Source organism: Phyllobates terribilis, unplaced genomic scaffold (genome assembly GCF_046119375.1).
Source record: "Phyllobates terribilis strain yellow unplaced genomic scaffold, ASM4611937v1 Scaffold_1__5_contigs__length_1240528914, whole genome shotgun sequence".
NCBI lineage: Eukaryota > Metazoa > Chordata > Amphibia > Anura > Dendrobatidae > Phyllobates > Phyllobates terribilis.
The window spans coordinates 812949204-812973974 of record NW_027362761.1 but is presented as its reverse complement, the minus strand read 5'-3'; the positions used below and the strand labels follow the sequence as shown (position 1 = coordinate 812973974).

The 24771-nt window shown below is 40.0% G+C and overlaps 1 protein-coding gene across 3 annotated transcripts in view; it reads right to left on the bottom strand.

Annotated features, from left to right (window-relative positions):
- Window positions 1-3189: 3189 nt before the first annotated feature.
- The window catches only part of YTHDC1 (YTH N6-methyladenosine RNA binding protein C1), a 45442-nt gene continuing 23860 nt past the window's right edge, over window positions 3190-24771 (bottom strand). For all 3 annotated transcript variants that reach the window (XM_073637178.1, XM_073637185.1, XM_073637194.1), the window contains 11 exons: window positions 24226-24320; window positions 23263-23371; window positions 22253-22370; window positions 21349-21433; window positions 20726-20892; window positions 16172-16254; window positions 10216-10252; window positions 10094-10133; window positions 8168-8230; window positions 5012-5146; window positions 3190-4276 (listed from right to left, as the gene is read on the bottom strand). In XM_073637178.1, coding sequence (XP_073493279.1) covers window positions 4064-4276; window positions 5012-5146; window positions 8168-8230; window positions 10094-10133; window positions 10216-10252; window positions 16172-16254; window positions 20726-20892; window positions 21349-21433; window positions 22253-22370; window positions 23263-23371; window positions 24226-24320 — 1145 coding nt within the window. In that variant the 3' untranslated portion in view covers window positions 3190-4063. The remainder of the gene's footprint in view (window positions 4277-5011; window positions 5147-8167; window positions 8231-10093; window positions 10134-10215; window positions 10253-16171; window positions 16255-20725; window positions 20893-21348; window positions 21434-22252; window positions 22371-23262; window positions 23372-24225; window positions 24321-24771) is intronic.

Below are 24771 nucleotides of genomic sequence, written 5' to 3'. Positions count from 1 at the left end.
ACGTGCACATGCGGATATTATGTGGTTCAATGCGCGGATGGTACCTGTCCCATTCATCAAGACGACTCTGTTCACCAGAGAAGGCATATGCTTTTCTTGCCTCCGACACAGATTCAGGCAGCGAGGAAGCTCCTGCATTCTTCATTTTTAATTCCTCCTCATCTAGTGAAGAGGGACCTCTCTTCCTGCCATGGTGTCCTGCTAGGCTCAGCCTGCAGCTGAAGTCCAGCAGGAGACAGTGTGAAACGGTCAGCCAAGTTCTCATGCAATGTAATACATGTCTATTACATTGCATGAGAACAGTGATTAGAAAAATAAAAATTAATGTCCCATACAGGGACTAAGTAAAAGTGTAAAAAAGGTCTAAAAATTTTTTCAAACAGTTAAAAAAAAATCACAATAAATGAAAAAAAAAATATTAAACCAATAAATCCGTACACATATTTGGTATCGCCGCGTCCGAAACAACCCGATCTATAAAACTGTCACACTAACTCCTTCTGTGCACACAGAAATAAAAAAGGAGCAAAAAACTATGCTTTTTCATCATATCGCCAAACAAAAAGTGGAAAAAAAAATGCAATCAAAAAGCAAAATGGAAATAAAAATGGTACCGCTGAAAACGTCATCTTGTTCCGCAAAAAAAAAAAAGCTGCCATACAGCTCCATCAGCCAAAAAATAAAAAAGTTATAGCTCTCAGAATAAAACGATGCAAAAAAAATATTTTTTCTATAAAATGGTTTGTGTAAAAGCACCAAAACATAAAAAAATATACAGTAAGGCTGCGTTCACACATTGCGTATTTTCCTGCGTTTTTTTTTTTTTTTTACACAGGTAAAAAAGCGCAGCAAAAAACGCAGTGTGAAAAATGAAGGGTGACATGTGTAATGTCACACTTTGTGTGTGTGTGTGTGTGTGTGTGTGTGTGTGTGTGTGTGTGTGTGTGTGTGTGTGTGTGTGTGTGTGTGTGAGTGAATACTCACCTACCAGATGGATGAGAGACGCGTCTGCTCTGGTCCCGCGCTTGCAGCATCTGCCGTGAAGAGATCAGCTGACTGTCACGTGACCGGCTTGTAGTCAGCTGACCGGAAGCCGGTTAGCTAACAGCTGATCGGCTCACCAGCAGATGCTGGAAGCGCGGGATTGGAGCGGACCGGACGCCTCTCCCCTGACATCGGGTAGGCGAGTATCCATCCTGCGCCTCCGTTAAAAGCGATGGAATTACGCAGTGTGCGAACACCGCTGCGTAATTCCATCGCTTATAATGGGCACAATAGAGAGAATGCACGGGGGGCAGTTGCGTAAAGAATTGACATGCCAATTTTTTACGCAGCTGCGCTTTCCCACTGCATAAAATTACACTGTCTGAATGGCAAAGTGAATTTCCCATTCACTTTGCTGGCAGACACAAAGCACATTGCGTATTTTCAAAAAGCGCGCACGAAAATACGCAATGTGTGAACGCAGCCTAAGTGTAGCATCGCTGTAAACGTACTGACCCGAAGAATAATGCCGCCTTATCACTTTTACCACACGCAGAACGGCATAAAAAACCTCAAAACAATTCCTGAATTGTTGGTTTTTGTTAATTTTACCTCCCAAAAAAACGGAATAGAAAGCGATCAAAAAATGTCACGTACCCAAAAATGGTACCAATAAAAATGTCAACTCGTCCCGCAAAAAACAAGCCGTCACATGACTCTGTTGGCCGAAATATGGAAAAATTATATAGCTCTCAAAATATGGCGATGCAAAAACTAGATTTTGCAAAAAAAGCGTCTTTTAGTGTGTGACAGCTGTCAGTCATGAAAACCCGATATAAATCTGGTATCTCTGTAATTGCACCGACCCAAAGAATAAAGCAATCTCATCACTTATACCGCACGAGGAATGGCGAAAAAAATAAAAAACAATTCTTCACCTGCTACTGATTTATTATGTCTCCCAAAGATCACAGTAAGGCTCTGCTCACATTTATCCTGCGCACTGCGCTGAGCACTTACAGCAGAGTTTCCGTGTAAATCTCTGACATACGTGATTCAGACGGAACCCATGACGGAAGATTCCCTGTAATGAGGCAGATATAGGCCACTGTGGACGCCGTCTGGCCTGTGATCCCACGGTGTCAGTTTTTTTAGGCGTGAATAAAAGTGCGGTTGGCCACAGTTTTGTACACTTCTGAAAAAAAAGGACACCGCTAAACAGAGGCCAGACAGAGTCCAGAGTAACTGCTAATTATCCAAGCAAATTTTACATTCAAAAAGTCTAATATCGCTCCTTCCCTTCCGAGCGCCCAAACAGTGGTTTTCCCTCACATATGGGGTATCAGCATGCTCATGAGAAATTGCACTACAAATTGTGTATTCCATTTTTTTCCTGTTACCCTTGTGAAAATAAAAAAATTGGGTCTAAAGTAACAATTTTGTGAAAAAAAGTTAAATGTTCATCGTCTTCTTCCACATTTCAAAAATTCCCGTGAAACACCTGAAGGGTTAATAAACTTCTTGAATGTGGTTTTGAGCACCTTGAGGGGTGCAGTTTTTAGAATGGTGTCACTTTTGGGTATTTTCTGTCATAAAGGCCCCTCAAAGTCACTTCAAATAAGAGGTGGTCCCTAAAAAAAGTGTTTTTGGAAATTTTGTTGGAAAAATGAGAAATCGCTGGTCAACTTTTAACCCTTATAGCTTCCTAACAAAAAAAAAATTTTGGTTCCAAAATTGTGCTGATGTGAAGTAGACATGTGGGAAATGTTATTTATTAACTATTTTGTGTGACATCTCTCTCTGATTTAAGGGCATGAAAATTCAAATTTTGAAAATTGCTAAATTTTCCGATTTTTTCACAAATAAACGCAAGTAATATTGAAGAAATTTTACCACTATCATGAAGTACAATATGTCACGAAAAAACAATCTCAGAATCAGGGGAATCCGTTGAAGCGTTCCAGAGTAATTACTTCATAAAGTGACAGTGGTCAGAATTGAAAAAATTGGCCCGGTCACGAAGGCAAAAACAGGCTCTGACGCGAAGTGGTTAATCATTTAAATCTCTGATCCTTTTGGGATTTTGCAAAAAACGACATCTACAAATGGATTATATTGCGTGGAACATTATAAATATAAATAAATCTGGAGCAGTCACTGTTGGAGTTGCTCTGCTTTCAATTTCTGAGATTAAAAACCCATTCATTAATTTCCACAGTGGTTTTATTATAAAAATGGCACAGAATTATGGTATAAGACTACACAAAAAGATACATTGCAGCAGAGAACATTAGCTGAATCGTCGCTATCAAATGGCTTAAGAAAGCACTGCAGTAACAAATTAAATTACAAGTAATCAAATACAAAATAACATAAGCTAACATAGTCATACTAGCTAGCACACAAGGTTATGTTACTCCCTGTTAAGAGTCTGTAGTTCAGACATGTAAAGGTGGAGCCCGAATCAAAAAGTGAACAAATTACATATTTTAAACATAAAATATTTAAAAATATTGCTTTCATCATTGCCAAATTGGATGGAGTGGGAAACAAGCCGGCCATTTACAACATGTTCATACAGAAAGTTCTAACCTTCAAAAAATTGCATACTTAATAGCAGCATTATTTTTTTTCACAGAATAAACTGCAGCTACATGTACAGGAAAGTAGGGAGAATTTTAAAAATGAAAATAAAAAAAAAATAAAAAAATACATCCACAAATGGCAGTTCTTCACACTTGGCCTTAAGAATATCATGCACATTTTACTGCCTATGGAGCAGCCCTTGGATCAAAAAAGGTTTCAGAAGGTAACTTACTCTTTCACTTCCATATGGTTACAGTTTTAAAATGTTTTAGGCTTTCTATATTGTATCAAAAGTGCACCACCTAGGCCATTTCAACAGGTCTCCAATTATTACAGTACGTGCACAAAAGGATCAAAACAAAAGCTTGTCATTTTACTTTATTTTGCTTTCAATAAACTGCATGAACATAATTTTATTTTTTGTAAACACATGAAGGACGAGTAGAATCTAAAGCAAACATCCATGTGCATATAATCAATGCTGGCCAATGATTTATCTTCTATATCTCCCACGATCTCCTCTGTCTCGGTCGCGTAATCTTTCCCGGTCCCGATCCCTGTCGCGGTCACGACCTCTATCACGTCTGTTGTCTCTTGGTCGCTCTCTTTCACGTTCTCTCTCCCTCTCTCTAGGGCGGCTTCTTCTGCTACTGACAACAGCTTGCGTGCGTCTTAGAAAGTCATCCACTCTCATATCGTAGTCATGCTGCACACAGGGGAAAAAACATTTTGGAGACATACATGTTAGCATTACACTTGACACCTTCAGATTAATTTAGTCTGGTTTTTACACTACCAGGTAGTCGTGGGTGCATAAAAATGAATCAGTCTTCAGAGCTTTTAGTCTCCATTTTTGGAGCTTAATTATATTGAAATTCTCCCATTATCCTTTGTCTTTAGCGTTTTAAAAACAATAGATCATTTTCTGATAATCTTCCATTTAAAATCAGGAATCAAAGCTATATTTCAATTCCTGATTTTGTTTTTTTTTTTATTTAAAATCAGGGTTTGTTTTACATGTTTTCTTTTTCATAGCTATCTGTATTTAAAAAAAAAAAAAAAAAAAAATCATGGAACTTCCACATTTGCCAATGGGGCCATTTTAGACTCGTACTTCCTGTTCTTTGAGGAAGACTTTTCAGCAGTCATCATCGGCAGGATTTCATTGACCAGTAACACCTTCATTCCCAACTGATAACAGAATCCAACATTCACAAAGCTTCCCCTGCCTTCACAATGATCTTTGCAAAAACTCTTTGATGCAAAAAGATAGACTGACTCTGACCCTATGTCGGCTAATGTACATGTGGATTTCTTGAAAGAAAGGGAAGTTTCTAGAATAGCTCCAAATGCCAGTGTGAGTCCATTTTTTTCCATTTAAAATCATTTATAAATCAACACAGAATATAGAAATGGAAAAATAATATATATGGTAACTTACAACCCGTTTGTCACGGTAACGTGCATCATGCTGAACTGGATGGTGACCTGAAAACTGTGGATGTGCTTGAGGAGGGGGAGCATGATGTTGATAATACGGGTGATGTGGAGGTTGCTCCATTGCAGGATATTGAGGCTGAAGGGGAAAGACGAGGGAAGAATTTATGACGAATCCTAGATGCATTCACAAAAACACAGTATACAGAAAAAATAAGTCTCTGCTAAAAGACCATTTCAAAAGTAATAAAAAACATTCTGCAGGTCCAGTACATGGACAGAAGAATTGTGACCTGCCTCAATTATTGAATTCAGGTCTTACATTGCCACAGCTGTATAAAATCCAGCACCCAGGCACGTAGTCTGCCCTTACTAACATTTTTACTATAATAGCCCACTCTAAAGACCTCACTTAATTTAAGCGAGGTATTATAATACGATGCCACTATTGCAACAAACCAGTACATGAAATTTTTTTCCCCTTCTACATATCCCACGATCAACAGGGTATTATTGAAAAGTAGAATCACTTAACCACAGCAATTCAGCCACAAAGTGACATACTGTGCAACGTTGCAGAGCAGATAGACGACATTAAGGCTAAGTTAAGGCTAAGTGCCCACGTTGCGGAAATGAAGCATATTTTTTACGCTTCTCCCTGGCGGGAAAATCGCATGCGGATTTTACATGCGGTTTTCCCGCCAGGTAGAAGCGTTTGTGAGGCGTCTTTGCATGCATTTCCGCATGCGGGTTATCAAGCACTTCTCCAAGTGATTTAAGCATCACTTGGAAAAGTGCTTGACAACTTGTTCACACTATATAAATCCATGCAACAGGCATGGATTTATATAGTGTGACCAAGTAATAGTTAAAAAAAAAGAATCAGAATGGTAAAAAATAAAGTTTATACTCCCCTTCCAATGCATTCTCTGCCCCGTCCGGAGTCTTGAGCTGCTCACGCTGTTGTGTGCAGGACCTGCGGTGATGTCATTGAGTCATGTGATGGGTCACATGACTCAATGACGTGGCAGGTCCTTCACACAATAGCGCGACGGAGGGAAAACATCAGAAGATAAGTATAAACTTTATTTTATTTTTTTTTACAGGTTCTTTGGTACCCAGGTCTGGATGAGAGTCTCCTCTCCTCCAGACTTGGGTACCATCCGCACATTGATTCCGCATGCGGAAACGCAAAATTAATGAACATGCTGCGGATTTTTGACCGCAGCATATAAGCTGCGGAAAAATCCGCAGCATGGGCATTGACATTGCGGAATACCATTGGGGACCATAGGGTGCGGATATACATGCGTTTTACAAGCGTTTACGCTGCGGAAATTCTGCAGCATATACGCTTGTAATACGCAAAGTGGGCACGCAGCCTCAAGAGGCCAACACTCTGCCGACTAACTGCAGAGCTCTAAACTTCCTCTTAAAAGGGAATCTGTCAGTACTATCAACCATTCTAAGCCATCTATATGAACACGAAGGTCAAAGAAAGGGGAATAAAATGACACCTTGATATCTGCAATTCAATGTCTTATTCCAGAGAAATCCACATTTTTCTTAATATGTAAATGAGCTGTTAAGTTCTCTGAGCAGAACACAAATCTCCCCAAGTCTGCTTTTAGAGCTTACTTTAAAAGAAAGATGGTGTTACCAATGTGAGACCTGTACGGATACTGTAATGTAAGGAAAGAAGAGGAACCTAGTCAATGCAGATGGGAAGCTTGCCTAATTACAAACACATCTGCAGTTGTAGTTTTCTTCTCATAGCGCTGCCAGCAATTCTATACTATGACTCCACCCACATTGGCTGCCTGTGAGATGGAAGCTTAAAGGGGTTTGTGGTATGATCAGACCATGTCCCTGTACGGTCAGACATGGCCATTACACAGTACACAGCAGGGGCACAATTATAAGATTATCTTAGCACAGAAACATATTAAACACATCAAATTGAGGAAGTTATTACTCCAAGATCTATTGATTATAAAGAACTTTTGGTCATGGGAAAACCCATTTAAGTGTTAGTGTTGTCAGCTCTGCTGCAGACCTGTGCTTGATTACAATAAGAGCGCTACAACTGCAAAGGAGTGTGTTAGGAGACAAAGTTTAGTTCTGCTGTACTGTGTTGGTTATAATCACATACAACGCTACAGTGAGATCAGGAAAGCAGAGAGCGGCCACTAAATGTCTCACTCGTAAAGCACCGTCTCACTCGTAAAGCACCTTTCACTTAAAATAAGCTCTGGAGGAACATTGGGGAAATCTGTGTCCAGCTAAGAGATTGTAACCGCTCATTTACATAAGAAAAATGGATTTCTCTGTAATAAGACATTGGATTATAGATATCAAGATATAATTTTAGTCAACTTTCTATGACCTGAACGCCCATGTAGACGGCTTAGAAGAGGATACTGACGTATTTACACTCAAAAATCTTGTACAAAGCCCTCTCAGAAGAGTGGAAGCTATGCTGCAAAAGGGGCCAAATCCATATCAATACATATGGATTTAGAATTTGAAGTCATAAAAGATAGATATAGATATATATCTATATCTATACACACACACACGCATATGTCTACATATGTATGTGTATACACACACAAAGATTTAAAACTATAAACAACTAAAGTGAATTTGTCATGATATTTACTGCTTTTATACAGAATACATGGGCGTCTAGGTTAGAAAAATGTAAGTTCACTGACTTAAATCTTTAGAAGACCTATACAGCCATGTGTTCCATTTGAGCGCAGTAAATGTCATAAGAACATCGGGCCCTCTCGGTAATTCAGTCCAGCCAGCGAACAGACAGCTGAAGGGCAGAACACACTGCCCAGCATCCCATCGCAGTAAGTATATTAGTGGAGGAGGAAGCTGCCACCTCCTTCCATCATTCAGTGTGTGAAAATGTGTGTGGGAGCTCATCGAGTACATGGGCGGGGGGATTGTCAGTATACTTAATTCTGCGCAATATTAAGTGATACCATTATTAATATAAAACAATTATAATATGCTAATAACACTGAGCAGAATTAAATTTGAGCCTATTGGTTCGGCCTTACACAAGTAGTGGTCTCAAGTGGCCACTCTGGAAAATTGCCCACCCCTGCTCTAATGTGACAAGATTACAATATGAAACAATACAAACCATTCCCTGCCATGGTGGAGGTGGCCCCATATTATGGAACTCTCTTACATAGTCGTTGTACGACTAGGGAAGAAAAAAAAAAAAAAAATACATGTTACTTAACTCTCAAAACACAAATGATAGTCATATCTGCAGTTCACGGCACTTTTGTACTAAGAACAACCTTTGAGCTAATGTATTTAATTGCATTTTAGTATCTAATGCAATAGAATTATTTCGAAAACTAGCACTTATACAAAATTAAAGCGGTATTTCTTTTTATTTGCTTTAGTTAGCATAAAAATAACATTGCAATTGATTTTTTCTAAAAAGTGTCATTCTCCTGAGGAAGAGTTTTTATCTTTTATAGTACACCGCTAGTTTTCAAATAGATTGGACACTAGAACCTGCCCAGACCATGGCCCAGTAGTTACATGTCAGTAAAGGAGTTAAACAGGTTTTCCAACAAACAAAGTACATTTTAATTCATAGATCTTGGCATAAAAATAAGTTCCACAATTGGATGTGTTTAAATAAAAAAAGTTTCTGTGCAGAGATAATCTTATAAATGTGCCCCTGCTGTGTACTGTGTAATGGCTGTGTCTGACTGTACAGGAACAGGGTCTGATCATACCACATCTCCTGGGCAGGGGAGAAAGCAAAAGAGTATACAGACAGGACAGCATGAGATCACAGCTGATTCTTTCTGTGAGGTAAAACATTTCACTGCCTGTTTTTAAGCAATATTTTACCTCAAAGAATCAGCTGTGATCCCATGCTGTCCTGTCTGTATACTCTTTTGCTTTCTCCCCTGCCCAGATGTGGTATGATCAGACCATGTCCCTGTACAGTCAGACACAGCCATTACAAAGTACACAGCAGGGGCACATTTATAAGATTCTCAGCACAGGAATGTGGTTTTTTTTTTTTTTTAACAAATCCAATTGTCAAAAGTATTATTATTCAAAGATCTGTTGATTAAAGTAACTGTTTGTGGGAAAACCCCTCTAACTACTAAGATCAGTCATCTGTCTCCAGCCCATTGGCTTCTATACAGCTGTTAAGGCCCCGTCACACTTAGCGACGCTGCAACGATCCCGACAACGATACGACCTGTCAGGGATCATTGCTGCGTTGCTAGGTGGTCGCTGGTGAGCTGTCAAACAGGCAGGCTCACCAACGATCAGGGGAGCAGCGACATCGTGGAAAGAATCTTTCCACGATGTCCTGCTCCTGGTTACCAGCCTGCTGAAGCAGGAGCAGGCTGGTAACCATGATAAACAGCGCGTTACTAGGGGCACACGCGCCCCTAGTAACCCGCTGTTTATCATGGTTACCAGCCTGATCGCTGCGCCCGCTGGTCACACACAGCAATGTGTGCTGACCAGCGGGAGGGCAACGACCAAAAAAAGGTCCAGGACACTTTGCAGCAATCAGCGACCTCACAGCAGGGGCCTGATCACTGCAAAGTGTCACACATAGCGACATCGCTGGTGAGGTCGCTGTTGCGTCACCAAACCCATGACACAGCAGCGATCTCGCTATGTGAGAAGTGGGCTTTAGCTCTCACCTTTATCACCCTCCCTTTCAGTCCCTAACCAAGTGGCTCTGATCAGTACTGGCATAGGCAACTCCCAGAACAAAACTCCTAATCATAGCTCACATTTTCCTGGGCAAAGAACTTGCTCAAAAACCCTGTTATCTGATAGCAGTGCAACACTGAAGAACAAAGACAGTAGCAGAAAGAAAGATTCACCAGAACGGTCACTAAATGAGGAATACCCGGCCTCCCAAGCAGCCAGGATATAAGAAAACTGCAGAATTGTGAGCTACTCAAGAAGAGATAACTTGAAAGTACCCCTTTAATAACAAAACTAGATATTTTTATGCTGTCATTGAATAGCAGAGATTTTTCATACTGGGAACAAAAAACAAACTTCTACTTACTCCATTTAAAAATACATCTCTGCGAACTCCAGTAAATCTTCTGCGTAAAAAGAGAAGAATAAGAATAAGACTAGACATAAATATCACAGGGATACAAAACTGAACAAAAAAAAGGTATTTACCTGTCCACTTCTTGGAAGCGAGGATCCTTGACAAACCCTGAGTACACAGAAATGTACCATGTTAACCATGTAGATAAGTTTTACTGCTACAAAAGTAGCATATCAGGAATCGGAAACCGCTTTGCGAACACAATTTAAAACCAAGTTATATGCAGCATACTCAGGAGCTGAGTCTACACCACACCCAGAAGATACCAGCTGCAATACAGAGCCAGCATCTGCCTGCAACAGCAACAAGCCGCGCCAATCACTGCCGATTAACATTTTAAATACTGCTGTCAAATGATAGTGGGGAACCAATGGGTTGTCATGGCATCATTCAGCAGGCCCCTGTAACTGGCATGTTGCCAAGCTGAGCAGCATAGGAGAACTGTGATTTCACTATATACGGCAAAAAACTGTGGTGTTTCAGTATATAGTACAGGCAATCTAACTATCCCAGGTTCAAGTCCCCTACTGGGACTAGAAAATAGAACTTAAAGTGTAATATAAAACACATTTGGTATAGCAACATCCGTAAAAGTCCAGTCTATTGAGAAATAAATTTTAACCATACGTTAAAAAGGGTGAGAAAAAAAAAAAATGTTTCGGTTGCTGCAATAAAATAAAAATCAAAATGTTTCATGCATGCCAAAATGGTATAAAAAAAAATGTATGTTTTTAATTTTTTTTTGCAGGTATTACTCTTGGAAGTAGTGGAGTAAAAAAATGAAACATTCTCTAAAGTTGAAGGAGTTCGCTGTGTCCTGATGGTAAAGAGTAAGAACAAAAGGACTAGAATTCAAATTAGTTTATTTTATATGAAGTAGGTGCACAATATGTGCCATAGCTTTAGTACACTTTGGTGGGCCAATCATGTCGTGATCACAGGGTAGGTGATAAGCCTCTAATTGCTGCAGAAAATCAGAACTCTGGATGGAGTGAGTGCTCCACTCGTTATCTACAGAACTGAGTGAGATAGATCAGAACGGTACGCTGCGATCCATGACCATCACTCCATTCAAACACTATATGCTAAAGCCTAGTTCTTGGGATCAGTGGGAATTTTAACAGACACTCGAAAATCAGACTTTGTAACCTATACTGTGGATAGGTAATAAGTTGCTGTCATGGTCCAATCACTTTAACCTCTTAAGGACCCAAATATAGGAAGCTTTTGCTTTTCTTCCATAGATACATGATGACTTTTTCATTAAATGGTAGCAATCAGAACAACTTGACCATCAAAAAAAAAAAAAAACCCAAGTGGGTGTGAAAAGTTAAATTAAAAAAAAAAAAATAAATAAATAAAAATAAATGGTGCTGCCATTTTTAGAGACCATTATCTTATTTTCTTGTTCTTGGAGGTAGGTAAGGGTTTGTTCTTTTTGGGTGCTACGTTTTTATTGATACCATTTTTGGGTGCATGACATTTTGATCGCTTTTTATTGTATTTTTGGAGGGGTGGGGGAGGTATGAGAGAGTTTTGATTTTTTGGGGCATTTAACAAACTTTAAATAATTATATGTTTGCAAGTAGCTGACTTTAGGAAACCATATAAAATATTTAAGCTCAGTGGTTAGCACTGGGGTCCCCGTTTCAAAGCCCACCAACATAAGCAAACAGTTTGTAGGTTCTCCCCTTAGTTGTGTTGGTTTCCTCAGAGTTCTCCGGTTTCTTCCAACATTTCAAAAGACATACTGATAGGGAATTTAGATTGTGAACCCCATTGGGATTGTATGTAAAGCACTGCGGTATATGATGGCACTATATAAGCAATGCTTAATAAAAAAAAAATAATTTTCATTTTTGAAGGCGGTAAATGGGGTTGATTTGAACTTAAGGGCTTGCGAAAGTATTCAACCCCCTTGGCTTTTTGCCTATTTTGTTATATTACAAGCTATGTTTAAATATCTTTAAGTGAAGTGAAGCATCAGCACTAATTAGTTTAAGTTGGTGAAGTGAGAAAGATATTTAATCCCTTAAATTTAATTTATTCTTATAACTAAAAATTGCCACGTGCATATATATTGACCCGTTTTGCAATAAAGCCCCTAAAAATTTCTGGCGCAAGCAATTCCCTTCATAAGTCACATGCTTAGTGAAAGGAAATCCTCCTGTGTGCAATCTAAGTGTCACATGGTCTGTCAGTATATACACACCTTTTTTGAAAGGCCACAGAGGCTGCAACACCATTAGGGTATGTGCACACGATGCAGAAAATTTCTGCATCTCCCTGGCAGAAAAAACGCATGCAGATTGTGCATGCGTTTTTCCTGCGGAATACATGCGGATTCACATGCGTTTCCGCATGCGGATTGACAAGCGCTTTCCAGGCGATTTTAGCATCACCTAGAAAGTGCTTGACAACTAGGTCACACTATATAAATCCATGCAACAGGCATGGATTTATATAGTGTGACCCGAGAGAGTGGTAAAAATAAATGTATACTTTACCCTCTGATGGCCCGCGCTGTCCTCCCGGCAACTTTGAATTGAAAGACCTGCCGACGTCAGCGTCACGTGACCCGTCACACGACTGACGTCAGCGCAGGTCCTTCAACTCACTGCAAAGTGCCGGGAACCAAGCAGGAGCGGTGCGCGGGCCGACAGAAGGTAAGTATACATTTATCTTTTATTTTATTCTTTTTTTACAGTTTTAATGGTACCTGGGTGTGGATGAGACTCTCCTCTCCTCCACACCCGGGTACCATCCGCACATTAGAACGCGCCAATTATGCAAGTACAGATGCAGTCTTGCGGAATTGGCGCGTTCTAATGCAAGTCAATGGTGGCGAAAACGCAGCGTTTCCGCAAAATTAACGGACATGCTGCGGATTTTTGAGCGCTGCGTTTACGCTGCAGAAAAATCCACATCATGGGCCCAGCACATGCGGATTTCAATTGGGGAACATTGCTGCCCTTCTACCATGCGTTTTTAACTAGTTTCCGCAGCTGCAAAACCGCTGCGGAAAAGCATTAAAAACGCATCGTGTGAACTCAGCCTTAAACAAGAGGCACCACAAACCAAACAACGACTTGAAGACCAAGGAGATCTCCAAACAAGTCAGAGACAAAGTTGTTAAAGGACAAGTCAGCGTTGGGTTGTAAAAAAAAAACAAACAAAAAAAAACAATCTCTGATGATCCCCTGGAGCATCACCAAATCCATGATCAACAAATGAAAAGAACATTGTACCACAACAATCCTCCAAGAGAGGGCCGCCCATCAAAACTCTCAGCCCGGGCAAAGAGGGTATTAATCAGAGACAGAACAGAGACCAAAAAGGTAATCCTGAAGGAGCTGCAGAGTTCCCAAGCAGAGACTGGAGAATCTGTCCATACGACGACAATAAGTCGTACACTACACAGGAGGTGGCCCTTATGGAAAAGTAGGCAGAAAAAAAAGCCTTAAAGAAGTTGTCCACTACTTGGACAACACCCTGTCATAACCCAACCCAATAAAATAAAAAAAGCTTCTACTCCCCTCTCGTGTTGGCGCAGTTCCCGCACTCGCTCTACCCGGGTCTCATGTGACCCCGGTGCCCAATCAACGCTGGAGTCACTGTCCCCACCTGTCGAATTGAACATGAAGAGGAAGTCAGACCAGCTGCAGCCCAGAATTCCTCTTCATGTTCAATTTGTCCAAAGGCGGGGACAGCAAAGGCAGCGCTGATTGGGCTCCGGGTCACTTGTCACAACAAACCCACGAGAGCATCGGGACTGAGGGCTGACACTGCTGGAGCAGCACCAGCACAGGAGTGGAGTATTACCTTTTTTATTTTATCAGACACACACATTTAGATCAAGAAGGGGTTTTCCAAGTACTGGATAACTCCTTTAAGGCTTGTTTTTAGTTTGCCAAAAGACATGTGGGAGACTCCCCAAATGTATGGAGGAAGGTGCTGTGGTCAGAGGAGACCACAATTGAACTTTCTGGCCACCAAGGTAAATTCTATGTCTGGCGTCAAACTAACAAGTCATCACCCCAAAATCACCATACCCACAGTGAAACATGGTGGTGGCAGAATCATGCTGTGGGGATGTTTTTCGGCAGCAGTGACAGGGAAAATGGTCTGAGTCGAGAAGATGGATGGTGCAAAATATAGGGATATTCTTGAGCAAATCAGGTTTCAGTCTGTCAGTGATTTGCGACTGGGACGGAGGTTCACCTTTCAACAAGATAATGACCCAAAGCATACTGATAAAGCAAAACTTGAGTGGTTTAAGGAGCAACGTCTAAATGTTTTGGAGTGGCCTAGTCAAAGTTCAAACCTTAAGCCAACTGAGAATCTGTGGTCAGACTTGAAGATTGCTGTTCACCAGAGGAAACTATCTAACTTGGAAGGTGCTGGAGTAGTTTTGCCTTGAGGAATGAGCAAAAATCTAAGTGGCAAGATGTGGAAAGCTCAGAGACTTATCCAAAGCGACCTGCACCTGTAACTGCTGCAAAAGGAGGCTCTACAAAGTACTTACTTTAGGGGTGTGAATTGTTATGCATACTGAAGTTTTCAATTTTTTTGCCCTATTTGTTGCTTGCTTCACAATAAAAAAGAAAACCAAATCTTCACAATTGTGAACGTTTCTTTACATGAACTGATGCAAACCGTCAAAAAAAAAAAAAAAGTCAGATTCCAGGTTGTGAGGTAGCAAAACACAAAAAATGCAAACAGGGGTGAATACTTTAACAAACCACTGTACAAGAGATGGGATCTGAACGTGAAATCATTTGATTGCTTATACTTCACATGGCAATACTACAGTATTTAGTGAAAATGCGGTTCTATGAAGCCCAGTCTGTGGGAAACATGGAAGTCACTGTAGCCTTCAGAAGCCCCGGCTGCCATGGTAAACAGCCGGCTGCCCACGGTGTGGGTGGCTGAGGCGTAATGCATGCGTGTGCATATTTGAAGGCATATTTTAAGGGCAATCTGTCACCAGGTTTTTGTCATCTAATTAACACGTAAAGTGCTGCGAAATATGTTGGTGCTATAGAAATAAAATTAATATCTGAGAGCAGCATAATGTAGGGGCAGAGACTCCGATTCCAGTGATGCATCACTTACTTGGCCAATTAGTGTAGCTTTGATAAGATCACTGCTTCAGCAGCAAGAGATTATAACTAGAGGACTGGTAAACATGCTGCCATGTAAACCAACCAAGCCCCCACCAGTGATTGGCAGTAGTATGCATAGTGCACACAGTTGCCAATCAGTGGTGTGGACGGGATTATACACAGCTCAGCAGACAGAGAACTTCTAGATCTGTAGCAGATACAGTTTTTAATCAAAACTGCAGCAAGTAAAAGTGATACATCACTGAAATCAGGGTCTCCCGTCTTTACATAATGCTGCTCTCAAACTGACTAGAAAAAACCTGATAAATTCCCTTTACAGTTGTCAGGGACTGACAGATTGTTGGAGGCAATCTCTAACAGCAGCATTTACAGGGGTTGTCCGAACCAAATCAACAAGTCTGCAGTCACACTGACTGCAGACTTATGAATCCCCACAGTGCAAGCACTGAGCGATGCAGGTATTTTCCGGTACCAAAGGATATGTACGAGTTATATACATACTTCCAGCCAGTGGGCGTGGCCTTGATCCATACACTTGTATTAAGCGAGACAGCGCCCTGACTAGTCACATGGCCATCCAGTGGGAGTGGCTGACTAGAGGGTGCAGCCTTGCTCAATACAAGTGTATGGAGCAAAGCCGCGCCCACTGGACGGGCTCTGGCTGGGAGTATGTATAACGCATACATCCCAGCTCAGAAACAGGCGACTTCCTGCAGTGCACAAAGCGGGGGGATTCATAAGTCTGCAATCACACAGTTACTGCAGACTAATCGATTTGGAACGTACAACCCCTTTAAGTGGTTTTAACGTGGGATGGATGAAGGGAGGAAAGTAGTTCAGGCACCAATGGTTTTGATGGTAGCTTGTCTCAGAGGAGTTTAGAGTAACAAAACATATTAACCTTGTCGCTGTTGAAACTCTGGGGGATAGTCAACTCTCGGTTTCTTTCGGTTGTTATGAATATCATAATCTTCTGGCCGACGCCTATATAAATTAAAAGTAAGAATTAAACAGAAAACTTGGTGATATTTCTTTTCTTAGTACATACCTGAAAAGAGCCAGTCTGAAATAAAAACAAAAAAACAAAAAAAAACAAAAAAAAGGCCTGACATTTTAGAATTAAACACAGGCTATAGCAATGATCTGCACTTCATGCTCACACAACTGCGAAACACCCAGCAATCGTAAGCAAACATAACTAACAATGCAGGCAGAAAAATCATTTCTTTTATATATAATAAATCTGATCATACAGAAAATGTAATCCTGAAATCTTTGTGCACTGCTCTAATGTATTATATAATGTGACATGATTATTACATATAGGAAGGGAAAAGAATGCATCAAGGCATCTTACTCTTTATTCTATAAACAGCTGGATTCCTCCTTGTGACAATGTCTTAAAGAGAATTGGTCAGGTTATTTTTTTTTCATAACATACTAATAGTATCCTGAAAGAGGGCTTGGAAAAGCCCTTTCAGAATATGTAATGTTTATTGCTGTACCTTGTCCCATTTTCCAATTCAGAATCACACACTGGCTACTCAAGGGTATGTAAATCAAAAGTAAATATGCCCCCCCTCTGCTCCGGCATCAGTGATAGTTACGGAGCAGTATTACTCGTGTGAGGATGGCATTGCAATTCTCGGACTGACTGTCTGCTCTACTGACCTAAGCGTCACAGCTGCATAGTAATACATCACGCTGTCATGCTCAGGTCAGGAGAGGTGCGGGCCAGACCATGCACTGCGATGCGATCCTCACGCGAGTTATACGATAGCCTGCACACTATCACTGACGCAGAGGGCTGGGAGGGATTATGGGCAGGAGTGATTTATAGATGCTTGACTAGCCGGCTCATGACAAGCTTACAGCAAGAAAATGGGACAAGGTACAGCAATAAACATTACATATTTTGAAAGGGCTGCAAAAAGCCCTATTTCAGGATACTATTAGTATGCTATGAAAAACACACACACACACACACACACACACACACACACACACACACACACAGAGAGAGAGAGAGAGAAAAACACCCTTTAAGGGAACCTGTCACCATGAAAATGCAGTCCAATCTGCAGGTGCCATGTTCTAGAGCAGAGCATACTGTATAGTTTTGTGAGAAATAATTCAGAATAACTTGTCTTTTCATCAATTAAACCTCTGCCCTTTCTGGGATTTTCAGTCCAGGACTTCTAGGACGGTCCACTCAATTGAAAAACCCAGAAAAAACAGAGGATTTAGTGTCTACAACAGGTTGTCTCACAAAATATATTCTCCATCCACTCAGCTCTTCCTGCTTTATAAAATGGTATTAGCAGATTAGACTGCATTTACATAGTGATTGATGATCTTTTAACGTTAACCTGTCTACTTTCCTGACAAGTCTGGACTAGTAAATACTTGCTTTCCCCATAAACAACAATCCTGGATCAAAGCAATATAGATTGTGCAGTTATTGATCATACAAATATAGGAATATATAGACAATGGGAGCAATAACATGGCGAAAAAATCCAACCAATGCTCCCTGTGTAGGGACAGAGCTTATTACCAAGAGAAATGGCAACAGTCAGCTGTCAATGCCTTCTTAACTGGTTTCCAGAAGTAATAAACAGAGGAAAAAAATGCAGCGTTCCTAGAGACAGTGACCCAGAACTTGTTATTGTGTAGGGAATAGCAGTACTTACTGAAATACATGTCAGAATGGGGACAAGTCATCCTATAGAGGATATGTGGGCATACACCAAACTATATAGCTGCCTGTATGAAAAAACAATATATACCACAGCTCCAAATTTACCCCACTGAAGAAAAGAAGGTTCTATGGGGTATATGATAATGTAAGTGGAGTCCAAGAGAAGCAGACATTACTATAAACTGAAGTATTAACCCCTTCTCAACTAGGTGATTTTTCAATTTACACTCGTTTTCCTCCTCTTGTTCCAAGAGCTATAACTTTATTTTTAACTTTCAGTCGACAGCCACATAGGGGCTGTTTTTGTTTTTTTTGTGGGATGAGTTTAGTTTTGAATGATTCAATTAAATTTTACCATACATAGTACTAGGGTGGGGAGATAATCAGCTCACGTTTAAGGGAGGACAATTCAGCGTGAAAAAACACTTGTATTTACATAGGAACCCTGGTAGACCTTGTTTGGTCAGGGTGTGACGCAAGGAGCATAGGAACACATCAGGCTGGTATCCAGGTCAGAAATGGAAAATGGGTCCAAGAGGACTGGGGCTCCTGCAGGAATGGGAAAATGTTAAAACAAATTTTACTGTCCAATTAGAAACATGGCAAAAAAAAAAAAAAAAGATTAAGGATCCATAAGCTTACACGTTTCAGGGTAGCAACCCTTATTCATAGCTGTTATAGAAAGATATGAGGTGAATCTTTCTATAACAGCTATGAATAATGGTTGCTAACCCAAAACACAAGCTTATGGATCTTTAATCTTTTTAATCACCAGGTTTAATTGCACAGTAAAAGTTATGCTTTAAGGTTTTCCCATTGGTGCTGGAGCCCAGTCCTCATGGACCCTTCTTCCACAGCTAGAATCTGCTTGGTACGTTGCGAGTCACTGAAGGGGACCCACCATGCAACACACATATTGGGAAGGGGTTAATTAGGAAGCTGTTTGGGCCAATAGGTCTCTTTCTCCTGCAATGTATGCTAAGCTTTTTATTTAGAATAAAACTTAATTGAACATATACTATACTAGACCACGTAAACTAGTGTTCAGTCAAGTAAACAAAATTCACAATTTCTATCGATCTGCTGTTTTGGACTTTGAAAACTGCCAAGAAGAATACAGTTCAATGTAAATGAAAAAAAAACTAAAAAAACAAAACAAAAAAACAACACATTTGTACATGAACACAAATTAGGGCTAAAAACCTCCTAAAGCAATGATTTCTAAACAGCTCAGATAAGTCACCATGAACACCATATTTTACACTTATAAATTAACCACTACTAAATTATCAGGTGAAACTTTACACTCTGAGCAAGAAGCACAGAAGTTGCACATAAAGCAAAAATAAAATATAAAAAAATAAAAGCTGGTGTAAAGAGGGAACATACCGCATTCTTGTAGAGTGCATTTATGACCGGTATAAAATATAGCAACAGTTCATACAGAAGTCCACTAAGGATTTAAGCTGTAAGCCGCACATATACAAGGCGGACCTGAGGTGGTGTACTGGTGCTGTTACAATATATTTTGCAGTCCATTGCAAAAGTGAAGTAAAAAAAGAAAAATCACATGTATGCACTTTAGTGTAATGGTAACCTCAGCTTACAACTTCTTTGTGCTCAGTCCATATAAAAGCAGAAACGGGAGGAAAAAAAAAAAAGTAAAAAAGAAATGAAACAGGGGCTGTCAGGTTTCCTCCTACCTAATCGGTGGTGTCCTTTTAGGTTGAAAGAAACAGGGAAGTGGAGCTGGCTCTCCTACCTACCACCGTTATGCCCCCAGTAAACCAACACATCCAGTCTTTAGGAGAAACCTGTTAGCTTTTTATGAAATTAGCCTATATAGGGGAAAAGTGATTGGCTGAAGGGCTTTTTAAGCATCAGTTCTTTGAAAGCCTTCTCCAATTCTGAAACCATGTTACACCCTCTTTTCCTGGTACAGGTTGTTAAGTTCATAAAGCAGTGGGAAATAACCATGTCGATCCACTAAATATTTATAGTCCACAGGTACTGCCAGCATCTGGAAGGGATGTACAGACACAGCAACAGCCACACTTTCTGGTTTGTTGCCAGGTCTCCAAGTGCAACTTGCTCCCCTTTCCACAGAACCTAAACCGGTTTCAGGAGCTCACCAAGATGTATTCACTTTGGGATTATTTATAGATCGCAATCTGCTTCTAAAACACATCATGGTGAAGCCATATGGAAATAGTCCCAACAAGGCTCCTCTTGACAACAACATTTTTTTTTTTTTTTTTTTTTTAAAGCTTTATCTCCACATAGGGAGGTGGCATCTTCTGCAACACCATTATTGATTTGATCCTTTATAAAAGTCCCATATCTGAAAGGGGATATCCTTGGTTATACCTGAAAGAAAAGGCTTTTAAACAAGAAATTAACATACTTTCCTTGGGTAAGATTAATTCCTCAAACTTGATTTTACCTATGCATTCAGGAGGGTTGCAGCTTTGTTTTTTTAACTCAGGATTTTAAATCTCTAGTCTATTCTAGTCTAAAATATAAAGCTCTCCCCTGACAGATCTTGACAAATCAGAATGCAACACGAGTGGGTAGAAAGGGTTGGGCAGGAGGAATGGGGCCAAAATGAAATCCTCAATAAAGCCACAAACTCTTCCATGCAGCTTGATGTGAGGATTTTTTGCTCTTCATCACTGGCACCGACATGTGTGCTGTGTTGTCCGTCATGTTACTCCAGCACAAGTGCCTACTATCAGTCCAAAGAACGTTTCTAACCTTCCCACTTCTCTTGTTGCTTCGCGGCGTGAGGGACGACCTCGCGATCTGGGCTGAGAAAGCATTCTTCTCTTGTGCCTCATTTTGTGAATGACTTGATACAAGTCAATGCTTTCATCCGTTGGAAACAAAAGGCAAAGCTGGGCTCCACAATCTGGTTCAATTTCCTGGAAATAGTCAACAGTTATTAACATATTAAATAATGTACACAGTCTAAAAAATGGGATTTACCTTCAACACAAGCTAATTTAATTCATTCTGGCATAAAGTTTTTTTTTCACACCTTTTGAAATAAAGGATATTTCAGGCAAAAAATAAGACCAGCTTCACTAGGGAGCAGGCACAAAACCTACCATATCTCTCCAATACCTGGTGTAGTACAATAGGGAAAGAGTCAACAACTGATAAACCTGTGTGCCAGAAAGCATTAACCAACCCTACAGAGGAGCATGTGCAAGAAAGGCTTAAACAGATACATAGAGGTAGATATAATCTTCATCAAATGTTCAAGCAAAAGTGTTTTTTTTTTTGTTTGTTTTTTTTAAGTATACTTTCTATATTTTCTTTCAGAATGAAAACAGGTTCAATCTATAGGTCAAAAAAGGAATTAGAGGTTAACTAACCTGACCATCTCGACCAATCTTCACTGGCTTGTGTTCATTCCATGGGTTGGCCAAATGGACAGACTTTGTAAATGGCAGTTCTCTCCTAATCAGTGACATGGTGGAGAAGCAAAAAGAAAAAAAAAAAAAAAAAAATTAGTTCATGGTATTTAAATTAGGCTTCAGACATCTTTGTTTTTTCTTTTTCACATGAGAGCTTCTGGTTGGATTTTTATTAGCGAGTGTCTGTTTTTACCATCATTATTTCAATGATTTTCTCCTATGGAAAAGTTTACAATAATTTTTTTTTTTTTAAAGTGTCTTCACGTGTGCAGTCAGTGATTTTCACAGACCCTTAGACATGTAAGGGTGATTTTGATCTGTGACTAATCAAAAAACAGACAAGTCCACACTGTTGGAAAAAAAACAAAACAAAAACATGTGAACAGCATCACAGACGCGTTCTCTCCGTGAATAGTACCGATACAACATGCTCATGAAAAACATCTGAGTGAAGCCTAAATAAAACTGACACCCTTTTTACTACCCTAGTACTTTATTTTATATATATATATCCCATTTAACATTTAAATTTGTGGTCCTAGAAAAAAAAAAAAAAAATACATGTAAAATAATTTTAAAATTCGACCGTGAAAGTTTTCAATTTTCAACCACATAGACTTACCAAATTGACTGGGTTAAAGATCTGACACTGCAAGCTTAGGAGGGCACTTGCTATATGCATCATACATTCACTATATACAGGTAAATGCTTACTTTCAGAAATCGTCCAACTCTGGATAATATATACACACACATCATTTATTTTTCCATTATATTCTAGTTGAAAGGGATGGAAAAGAAGTTGAGAAACCTTTTCTGTTCAATTTACATATCGTAAAGAAACTACGTTATCTGAGCATACCTGCAAATCCAGTCTATCTTGAAAACTCCACCAAGCATTTTCGCGTTCATCCCTGCAGGAAGAACCCAGTGTATTGGTGATCCGCCATGGTGAGATTCAGAAGACAACCGGGCAAACCCTAGGGAAAGTGAAGAAAAATTGAATGTGTCTTTTCTCAATTTCATAACTTCAAACTGTTTCTGCAGACCCCTCCAGGACACACTACAGTGTGTTCAAAAAAAGCAAATAGAGCTCGACACCTCTGTGTTCAGTATCTCTGACAAACTATGGGGATAGCCACGCTTATTAAATGGTCATCTTGAATCATTTTTTCTGGCGTGCCAAGTAGGGGAGCAGAGGGCCACCTTTGACTACAATAGTGGAAGTTCCAGAAATGGACCCCCTCACTTAATAGATTATTGCACATCGATATACACACACACACTTCAGCTCAGATTACCCCTTCAGCTTTGACGTAGCCCATGGCACTTTTTTTCTTGTCCAAAAGCAGCAAAGTGCTGCATCCTTACATCGCTTTCTGCCACAGCTAAATAGTAAAGGAACTATTGCATATCTTAAAATATGCTCTAAAAGGAATAAATGATGAAATGTCCATGTCGTGCAACTTCATGAGACAGCTGAGCCATCTTTTTACTGAAACAGCTGAGACATCTCCATCAGTCCAATTGACTTGGGGGAGGGGGGGTTTTGGGGGAGGGGGACCAGCACTAGGTCCTCTTCTATCAATCAATGAGTGTTCCAGCAGCATTTGTACCACAGGGAGTGGGAAGATAGCAAACATTAGAACATTGGAGAAATTATTAAGTAATGCCAGTCCTCACACAGATAAATTTAGGAGTCAATTTATGCTGAGAAGTCCTGGAAATCCTTTTTTGGAACGATTACAGCTAAAATGCAGTGCTAATGCCAGGAATTTTTATCCAATTCATGGCAGTTTGAGCCAAATCCAGGACTGAATTCAAAAGGAAGGGAAGGACTCACTACTTTCTAAAGTCACCCTGAAGTCTTACCTTGAAATTTTCCACTTTCTCTAACAGAGAACACCAAAATAACACTTCTAGCAGCCTTGAATGCTGCATTCAGCTTTTTTTCATTGACTGGTAATGTTGACCAAACACCCTGCATTAAAATGAAAAACAAAATGAGGTCACTTTTAATGCACTAAAATCAAACAAAAGAAGTATATAAAGAACAAAAACACACCAAACACCTTTCAGATGCACACGGTATTGAACATGGGGGGAGGGGGGGGGGGGGGGCTGGAACATGCAGTGCTCCATGCCCTCCTGATGGTCTGTCACAATACAAACCACATATCACTATATAAATCTTACACCTGACAAGGCTGGTCTACTTACTTGGAAAATCCATGACAGAATGGTTATATAATCTTGATATTAAAATAAGCCCAGCTATAAAGTGAGCACTCATGAGTACCAGTATTCGATCTCCCGCTACCCAGCCTAACTGCAGCCTGTACTTTGCAGTGTGAGGTCTCAGCAGACAAAGGGACACAAGAACTGTTAATTAGGCTGTGTGGACAAAGATTGAGACTAAACTTTCAAAAGGGATTATACAACAATACTAACATGGATTTAAGGTAAAAAAATGCACCAGCCTCAACAGGTTTAAGATATATATATTTTTTTTTAGAACTTGTGCAGTTTGTTTTGTAAAACCTGGAGAGATCCACTTTAAAGTCTGTTGTGTTTACATGGCTGGAGCAGTGGTGTCAGCATGTGACCACCATAGAGGTGGTGATGGGGCTGCAGGACTTTTCACATATTATAGAAATTGTGTCTTTCTACTGTAAACCTTATTTGGACACAAATTAGGGTGGCGGTGGAGGTGATGAACCCAAAGATGTGTCCACATGAAAATTACCTAGGTACTGCACAAACCAAAAGGAAACTAGAAAGGGAATGCAGACAGTGCCCTTTACATAAACATCTTTTAATAGAAATACAATTTACCTTTGCTTTAGCCAATGAGACATTTTCATGATTGTTGCTTTTAATGAGGAAAAACCGGGCATCCTGGAGAATGTATCTAATTTTATTTATTCGTTCTGAAAAATAAAAATCAGAAGAAATGAAAGGATGTGGTAGCAATGCATAACAATTCAACCTATTGATCTAGTTTAATACTATAGGCAAAACTAACATCTTTACGTTTACTACAGAGCTTGAGAGGGACGAGGCACACAATGTAGGAATTCTTCAGAGTTCCTCATGTTCAGTAGACATAACAGTTTCAGATATACAGTGTCACACAAGCAGAAATGCAGCAGAAAAGATCATTCCAGTTTCTGGCCATTTCAGACTAATCTGGTATTCACTGACATTAAGATGCAGACAGTTTAATCAGAAGCCAAGTTCAAGTAGAAGTGTCTGGCGCACAAAAGTGTATCCATAGGGCTCCATTAATTTGAAAAAAAGCTAAAAATACTCTATTAGGGGATGTGCACCAGTTAGTCGAACGTTGCTGGGGGAGAAAATTAACTTTATTCCCCCTGGCAG